The 9,482-nt window shown below is 38.6% G+C and overlaps 1 protein-coding gene across 1 annotated transcript; it reads left to right on the forward strand.

Annotated features, from left to right (window-relative positions):
* Positions 1–426: 426 nt before the first annotated feature.
* LOC118800093 lies at positions 427–9,274 on the forward strand. The gene is made up of 5 exons (XM_036560238.1): positions 427–480; positions 3,662–3,758; positions 5,219–5,530; positions 7,210–7,521; positions 8,903–9,274. The coding sequence occupies exons 2-5, from the start codon at positions 3,704–3,706 to the stop codon at positions 9,166–9,168; spliced, it is 945 nt and encodes a 314-aa protein (XP_036416131.1). The 5' UTR covers positions 427–480; positions 3,662–3,703; the 3' UTR covers positions 9,169–9,274.
* The last annotated feature ends 208 nt before the right edge of the window (positions 9,275–9,482 follow it).

Raw genomic sequence — 9,482 nt, forward strand, 5'->3', positions numbered from 1 at the left:
TGTGGTTAATGAGCCTGTAACTATCTGATATTATTGTATTCATTGTCTGCTTATCTGCTGGTATTTGACTTCCTGTATGTGTGCTGAAAAGGCATAATGACAGTAAAGTGCAAGACAAGATGAGATATCAGCCATCATTGCCCTTCCCATGCCCCACCTACTGTTTTTCTAAGCCAAGTGTTTTTCTCCCCCTCCTGAACTACTGACTGAGATGACAACAAAAGCAGACATAGCATAGCACAGTGTTTACGACTACACTTGGCTGCCTGGCAACAGGCCTGTGTAGGGAAATTTAACAGCCCCTGCATTTCCTTCTTGGTTCCTGTAGCATGCCTAAAGACAGACAGATCATGTGGGCCACGCCTTCTGTAGCGCTGCTTACAAATAGCCCAGTCACCTAATGCAGGCTCATTGGTGGCAGTCACCTTCAGTTTGAGACTTCACTCAAAGAAGAGCTACACTGAAGGCGCCACACAGCAGGTAAACACTTAAATTGCTGATATTCTCTCATATTTGCACACTTCAGTGCAAAGGTGACCTTATGTAGCTTCTTGTGTAGTTGGATGCTCACTTCATGCATATGCATGTATAAGCAGCTTTTCCTTCAACTAATGGGACGAGTCAGTGGTCATGCATAAATCATTTTTTGTTTCTGAGTAAACAGGGGTTAAACGGAACTTTAGCATGAGTGTCAGATTTACTACCGCTAAGGATGGTCTTGCACAGCAGCTGTTTCAGTTCCAGGCCCTTTAATTTCCAATGTGAAGTCTGAGTAGACTGATAAATCAATGTGATAATCAGTTATTAACCTCAGCGTTACTGAGCTCTGCGAAAACCTGAGTAGACTGATAAATCAATATCTAATAATCTCAGCGTGATTATCTAGGGACTGATTCCAGATGGTTTCCTAATGGGATCTAAAGGTGTCCTCCAGGAAACTAGTGGTAACCATTAAGCTGGTTCCCATTAGAAAGCAAAACCATCAGGCTTTAATCTTAATAGTTCTATGGTCTTCTTTTCAGCAGCCTCCCGGTTCACCATCTCTCCGTGTCTCTGGGTGGCGCCTATATTGCGGCAATATCCAGTCTGACCACAAACTGCGGCTCAGAACATTCCTCATAACGGTGTCACTGTGCCGGTTTCCTCAAATCACATGTTGGCGGAGGGCCAAAGAAAAAGGAAGCAGCTTCCTCAGTTGTCATTCATGGAGTCACAGTTCCCTTGAGGCCTCTGTCAAGGGTGTTGTTCCTCTCAGCGATAAGTGCTGTGGAGTTAATGTGACTTTTTTCAGCTGGACAGAAACCATTAATTCTTAAAAAAGATGGTTCTTCAAAGGTTCTTTAGTAAAAGGAATGGTTCTATTTAGAACCATGAGTTCTATACAGAACCATTTGTATGATTAAATGGTTCTTTGCAAGCTGACATGGTTCTTTAGTTTGATGAAGAATGTGCTGTTTTACAATTTGGTTCTGTGTAGCACCAAAGAGGGTTCTGCTATTGTTACACGCTTGACATCATAATAATAGCAGCCCTTTTTAACACCATTTATAATTTAAAAAATTTCAACCATGTGTAACACATTGTCCTTGAAAGCATGAAATGGTTCTATGTAGAACTAAACAGAACCTTTCTTTTACTAAAGAACTAAAGAACTCAATACAATTAAGTAATTCTAACTTATATTTACTGCCTTTACACGACTATAGCCACTTAAGTTCAGCTAACTCAGTTTCTTCTATTAAAAGCTAAACTAGGCCTTCATTTTAACAAATTTATACTGAACGGCAGAACATTTTTGACAAGAATGCCTTAAACAGTTTAACTTAATACTGCTCTGGACCATCTCGCCCAATACTGACAACTCAGCCCAGAATGCACAAGTGTTCAGAACCACACTCAGCAGGTGGCGTCATAGCAGCTCAGCTTACTCAGCACTGATCTACAGTCAGTACTGACTGAGATTAGATGAGCTTACAAAATGTAGAAAATAAGTAAGCGCCCAAGGAAAGGTAGGCTCATTTGAGTGTAAACCCAACCCTGCCTGTACCTGTAAGGTCAACTTAAATAAAAATAGTGAACATTAAACACTTACCTTATAAATAAAGTTACCTTAACTCAAAATATGCTAACAAATGATTTTACTCAAAATGGCTGAGTTACTATCCCAACAATTCAACTTTGAGTTGGTTTGAATTTGTCAGATTAAGTTACTCCAACTTTCTGTAGTATTTAAGTTGTGTTAACTAACTCAGTCTGCAGGACTGATGCAAATGAATTGACCTTAACTAACTTTACCTAAGTAACTAAGGATCATACAAGAAATACTTTGTGTTACTAGATTTGCATTAGTAAGTGTAACAGATGAGTGAGTAAACCCAAAAAATTAAGTTAGTGGGATTGTTATATTTTACACTGTAAATGAAGCTGCTTCTCACAGCTCAAATTCAAGATTGGCGTTTTAGGCTGTATATATTTGTTTGTTTTTCATATTTATGTGTTTATTTAACAGGACAATACTAAGTCACCCTCATATCTCTACCACTTAAGTTGAAATATAAATGATATATATATTATATGACATAAAGCATTTTTCTTATGTTTCATCTGTATCATGCACCCCCCTTTGGAATGTTATAAAAAAATATGCTATTGATTCAGCATTTCAATGGGTCATTTCCAGGGATGGATTAATGACTGGGCCAGTGGGGCCAGCACTGAGGGACCTCTGGGTGCCAGGGCCCTCGGGGAGCCTCAGACGGGGGTTCAAATACTTGGGCCGATCTAATGCAGATATAAGCATTAGATGAACAAATAGCCATTGAATATGTACTTATGACTAAATTAAACAAGAAACGTTATCTGTTCTCAAGTAAGTAAGTATTTATTTATAAAGCACATTTTAACCCCAAGTGCTTTACAAGGCAAACACATCTAAAAGGACAATACAGGACACCATCTGATATATAACAAAGCAAAAATAAAAAACAAAAATACATCAAAAATCAGTTTACAGAGACAAAACCTAGTTGATAAAAATAGGTTTTTAGTCTAGATTTAAAGCATCAATAGGGGCTGCAGACCTAATGTCCCGAGGTAGACCGTTCCACAGTCTTGGCGCAGCAACAGCAAAGGCCTGGTCACCCTTGAGTTTCAGCCGAGACCGTAGGACAGTCAGTAGCAGCTGATTTGATGACCTCAAGGACCTGGAGGCAGCTGAATATCATCAGCATAACAGTGAAATTGGATATCATACTTCCTAATGATCTTTCCCAATGGAAGCATGTATAGAGAAAACAGCACTGGACCTAAAATAGATCCTTGGGGAACTCTGCAATTGATGGTAGAGTTTGAACTGTACAAGTTCTATCACAGAGGTAATAAGGCTCAATTTGTTTATTCTCAAACGTGACATAATTTAATCTCACTTCTCAGGTATTTTATTTATTTGATGTTATTGTTAGAGTTCAGGAGGGCTCGCAAAACCATGACCCGTGCCCGATCACTTCATGGTCCGAATTTAATGTTCAGTTTCCATTCTCATAACTTAAAGAGATTCATGCTAATTTAATTAGAATTCAGTCCATATGTGCTGTATATAAACAGCAAATGTTTGGGTCAGTCATTACGCTACCATCTCAAAGTGACTGGTTTTGCTTTACAGGTGAGGAACTTCATTCTCTTTGTAAGGCTAACAGGAGCTGCCATGCGTATTCACACTGCAGGAGCTGCACTCTTCAGATGGTTCATCTTTCTGATGGGTAAGTGGTCTGCTCCCTTCTGCCAACCTTAGAGAAGTCTAGGCCTGCTTATGCTAACATACAACTTAGATACTCCAACTTGGATACTCCCACTGTGTAACAGTCCGGAAAAATCTGTGGCTCCATGCATTAAGCAAGTTCATCTTCATGTGCTACAAGTTTATGCATACATAATACTGAGTAAGATGCATACACTTTGTCGGATTTTCGGCAATCAATTAATCAATCAACCTTTATTTAAACTTCTACATTGAGGGAGACCCTCGTTTACAATGTAGCCGAGCCAAAACAGAATCAGTGATTGAGAATTTGAATAGTAAAAACATATCAAGTGCTAAAATATACTAATAATGATAGTAGTAAATAAAAAAATATAATCAATAAACCATTAAACCATCAATAAAATTACAATAATTTAGCAACTTAATAAATAAGATAAAATAAGGATTAATAAAAATATAATTCATTAAATAAATAAACAAAAAAGTAAAACAATAGCTTGGCAGTATTAAAATAAATAAATAAAAATAGAATAACAAAAATGACACAATAACTAAAACATACCAAAAATCACTTTAAAAGTTACGTAAAATCAAGTAAAACAGTTGAAGGCTGATTGGAGGTGGTTAGAGACCAAATGTTTAAAATGTTCATGTGACACCAGTGAGCAAAGTTTCTTTTTAATTCTTTTAATCAGTTATCTGATTGCTCAAGCAGTCATGTAAACACACTCCGATTTCTTTGATCAGATTGAGGCTGTTACTGGATTTCTGGTTCCAATAAAGAGAGCGTGATTTGAGCCAGTAATGGGGTTTTTCAGTGCATGTGAACCCTTACTCTGATTTCTTTCGTTTTGTCAGTCTGTGCATGTGCAAAAACAGAGCACTGTCCTGGAAACAGCAAGCAGCGTTTAACGGCAACAAAACACTTTTGGAGCAATACTGAAACTGACTACATGCTTTAAGCAAGGATTTAATTATACTTTATCTTCTTCAATTTTTTGTATGTTATATTTATATCACGTCTTAGTCTGTGAGTTTATTGGCTGGTTGCAAAGCCGAAATCTGATTACTGCCTAATTAATGTAGACCTGGAGTTTCCGCATTATCTGATTAGCCAAGTGCAAGTAAACACACTGAATGAATTACTGACAAAATCTGATTTTCTGCAGTTATCAGATCATCACTCATAGTTTTTTGGCCTGTTTTGAAAGACAGATTCATTGAGGAGGTTTTCAGTTGTAATCACTTGCTCAGTATCATCATTAACAGAATTACAGTAGGAAAGTAAGTTATTTACAAACCTTTCTTTCAAAGTGTGTCTGTAACAAAGTACTGTAAGCCAGGCAGGCAAAGATATTCATTTGAAAATTACAAGGTCCATCTTTCAGGTATGTCCCCAAAGTTTCATCTTGATGTACAATATGTAACAGAGGAAAATCTCTCTCTCTCTCTCTGTAGTTTGCTCCCTCTCCTGGTCTCTATCATATGGCCCTCCTGTGTCGGTGAAGGTCGGTTCTCCTGCTCTGCTCACGTGTTCCCGTCCATGCCGCGGTGATGTAAAGTGGGCTCTGTCGAAACAGCCAGAGGAGTTACTGGCTGCTTCGTGCAAGAAAGAGATTTGTGTGGAAGGAGAGGCGTTTAAGAACAGAACAAAGGTTAAGCAGGATAATGCGTCTCTCCTGCTGGACCCTGCGGTGTACACTGATACAGGATGGTACATCGGCTACTGCAGTGGGTCAGTGCTGTGTGACGTCCATCTAGAAGTGTTCGGTATGTTTTCACTTTTGTACTTCTTAAATGCATAAAATGCACTCAAAAATGTTTTAATGGTCAACTCCCCTGGGATGGTTTATCATAGATATATGGACTGATACTTGTGTCAAATTGGTTACTATAGAGCAGATTTCCTGATATTTTACATTGAAAACACAGGCATTTTCAGTAATCAGTTGTGGGGTGCTATGTATGTCACGGTCCAACATACTAAATCATGCTAACTGAAGAGTTCTGACATGGCATCAACCCTGCTAGAAAACCAGTATAGACTAGCATGGCTGATCACCAGCAAAACCAGCATATGTTGTGTTTTTAAGCTTATATGCTAGTCAACCAGCATGACCATGCTGGGTGACCAGCTAAACCAGTACTGGACCAGCATACACCAGCACAGACGGGCATAGACCAGCACCAGACGAGCTTAAACCAGCTTAGACCAGCATGAAATGCATGCAATTCTGTGCTGTTGTTTTCAGCAGGGAGGAAACTTGCAAGCTTGTGCTAATGTAGCTAAACTGCTTCAAACACTTGTTTGACTGTTAGCTGAAGTAAATAAATGACATGGTATTAAAATGGTATTTAAAAGCACAATGTTGTCGAATTTACATCCCACATCTGTCTAATAAACTGTCAAATGTGTAGCACTGTTTTAGTAGCAGGTAGCATTCAGCTGTAGTAGCTTAGCATGCTACAGCCTCACACCACACAGGTTCATTTAGCTTACCAAAGCTTCCTTGCCACAAGTTTTGACGGTAAAGACTCAGATCTGAGCAGGTTTACTTGTGTTTGCGTGTGGAGCTGTTAGTCTGAGCTACTTTTATCATATTCATATCGCTGCTGTCGGAAGAAAACCTCGTATCTCCGTTTTTTATGTTTTTCAGGTTTTAACCCAGTTTGAAAATGACTATTGCTACTTATATTGTGTGTAAATTTCATGATGAATGGACTAAAAGAAATGGCCCAAAATGAATTCTGGTTCCATTGACTTACATTAAAAATAAATGTTTTTCCTTCTCCTGTAAAGTTACCATTTTGGAGATACGTGGTTTTCTTTCGACAACAGCGATATTCTTGTTAGCACCAGAGGTTAGCGTTAACTTTAGCTGGCTTACTGATGCTGCACTGAGGCAAGTTTAGAGGATAAAGACTCAAATCGGAGTGAAACCGAGTCACTGGTGCCAGAGTGACAGAAAAATTGTTGAAGTTAAAGTGGGAGCTTATTGTGGGTTCTTCTCTGCCTCATTTCATCTGTTGAGTCTGTAACGTAGAGATAGCAGGTAGTATAGTGGATGGAGGGGGTTTAGAAACATGTATATTCATAGATTGGAGCTCAAAGGACATTGCAAAAGGCAATGTGACCGTTAAAACTGAAGGGTTGCTGGCTAGAACTTCTTCCCATGCCAGATTTTTTGACTGAACATTTTCATATTGTCCAATAGTTTAAAGTGCTTTTAGACTGGTTTTTAGGGGGCTGCTTTTAAAGTGTTTATTAGGCTACGATTTTTGTTGCTTGAAAAAAAGACAATGTTCCCAAACACTAATCAGACAATCGAATACCAACATAACAAAGGGACACTCAAGTATTCAAATTCCAGTCTTTGATTACATTGTAAATATGCCAGTGTCACATATAAACCAACTTATTTTCTTACTCTCTGCTCTTTTTCCTTAAGCCCCCATTACTATGAGTGCATCTGTTGGAGAGAAGGTGACTCTGCCCTGCCACACCCGCACTGACAAGAACACTGCCAGGAATGCTGTCCTGATTTGGTGGGAAAAGGACAGAAAACTTGTCGTGAAGCTTCAGCACGGCAAACTTTCCTACGGCTCAGGCTTTGAGCAGAGAGCATCGGTTTCAGCAAGCAGATATAAAGATGGCGATCTGTCCCTTGATCTGACCTGGTTCAGGTCATCTGATGAGGGAATATACCGCTGTTACCATGGAAACAAAGACCTGGGCTACCCTGAAGCTGTAATTCTCAAAGGTAGGTTGAGAGCACTTGTATTGAATTGATATTGGTACAAAAGCACAATATTTGATGTTCATTGTTTTTCTAAATATACGCTCATTCCAAACTTTCCTGCAACACATTCTAAAAACAGTTGGGACGGGAGCATGTGTACCTCTGTGTTACATCACCTTTCATATTTAACAACGCTTAATAATCGTTTGGAGAATGAAAACACAAACGGATCCAGTTTTGAAAGCAAAATCTTTGTCATTATTCAGTTATACAAGCCTTTAGCTGGACAACTGTATGGAACCTTTGTTGTCATATGTTCAGCAGGGTATATTTTGGTTTTTCTGTCTGAATTTACATGACCAAATTGTAAGGCAAATGATTCAGTAACTGCATGAAATAAATGTAAATTTTTATTTTATTTTATTTTATTTACTTGTAAAAGCTCCCCTCAAATTAACAGAACATGTGTTTTATGATCAAACATATTGCTGTATGCTTACAATTTACTGCTGAAAGCCAAAAATCTTAGACGCTCTTTGTATTATTTTATAAAAATAATATTTACAGAGCAGATCACTGAAGAGACACAAGGGTTTAAAATTACATTACCCATCTATTTGACTGGTAAGAATGTAGCTTATGAAATATGAAAGTTATGAAGAATATGACGAAGTGCATTTTGGAATCACCGGTGGTCTCAAGGAGTTGAAAAGGTTAAGCGTAATAACTTAAGAACTGGGTATCAGTCATTTCAGATGAGCTTGAGCCCAGAGAAATCGGCAGCGTTTCTGGCACAATGTTGCAATATGCCTTTGGCTGTGCATAGTACGGTCTTAACTTACATTTGTGAATACAAAGAAAAACAGTGTTTATTGAGAACAGTTTGTCACTGTGTTTCCGAACTTTGGGTGATATCCATCACAGAAGCATGCTGGTTTTTAATGCGCTGCCGTCTGAAGGGTCGAAGGTCAGGGCATTTGATAGTGTTTTCGTACTTATCCTTTACACACAGAGATTTCTCCAGATTCCATGATGTTATCATACACTGTAGAGGGTAAAATATCTAAACTTGCAGTCGCTCACTGAGGAACATCATTTTTAAACTGCTGACTAGGACTAGGACTGGGTCTTTCATGGTTGCATTCTCTTTTTAAAATGTTTTTTGAACATTTCACAACATTTCTAGTCTTAAATGGTCCCAACTTCTTCAGAATGAGCGTATGTTCACAAAAACAATGAAGTTGACAAGATAAAACATTACATATCTTGTCTTTTTTGTCAAATACAGGTCAAAGTAAATTTATACGTTACTGCTTTCTGTTTTCATTCGCATTCTACTCACTGTCCCAACTGTCCTTTATGGAATTAGATCGTACAAACTATAAACTTTTTTATCTTTCAGAATCTTCCACAAGACTGGAGCAAACAGTTTGGCCATGGTGGGTTTCCGCACTGGTCTGGATTTCATCCCCTTTACTTGCTGTCTTATGTGTTGCTCTCTTTTTCTGGGCATGGCAACAAAAATTATCACAGCAGAGAACTGATGTTAATTTAAACATTCCTCCACCAGAGAATGAGGAAATCCTTGGTGCTTCACCATCAAATAACAAAGGCTGTGTTTACATACAACGATTTCTCCCAATCCGATTGAACTCATTCCGATTATAGATCAAGACTGAGGTGTTTATTCTCACTCTACTCAACAATCTGATGGAAAACCTCTATTTACATGCTCACTACAAGTAATCTGATCCAAAATGACCTGCATGCGTAGAGAACCACTTAGTGTAGACGTTACCGTGACAACCAGCATCACGTGAGTCCAGTCGGAGTGAGATGAGCAGCAGTGAGCAGTGCTTGTGTTTTTAATTGCTTTAAAATGATGTCAGACTCAGGAAAATGTCCTTCACATGTCCTTATTAAAGAAGGCCGAGAGGAAGACGTCGTGTTCTGAGACACATAAGCTGGACGTCCGTCCCACT

The sequence above is a fragment of the Colossoma macropomum genome, unplaced genomic scaffold, assembly GCF_904425465.1.
Source record: "Colossoma macropomum unplaced genomic scaffold, Colossoma_macropomum, whole genome shotgun sequence".
Lineage (NCBI taxonomy): Eukaryota > Metazoa > Chordata > Actinopteri > Characiformes > Serrasalmidae > Colossoma > Colossoma macropomum.

Coding starts and splice junctions, on each gene's coding strand:
- LOC118800093 (XM_036560238.1), top strand. CDS start 3,704: ATGCGTATTCACACTGCAGGAGCTGCACTCTTCAGATGGTTCATCTTT. Junction 3,759..5,218: donor ATGGTTCATCTTTCTGATGG/GTAAGTGGTCTG, acceptor CTCTCTCTGTAG/TTTGCTCCCTCTCCTGGTCT. Junction 5,531..7,209: donor CGTCCATCTAGAAGTGTTCG/GTATGTTTTCAC, acceptor TTTTTCCTTAAG/CCCCCATTACTATGAGTGCA.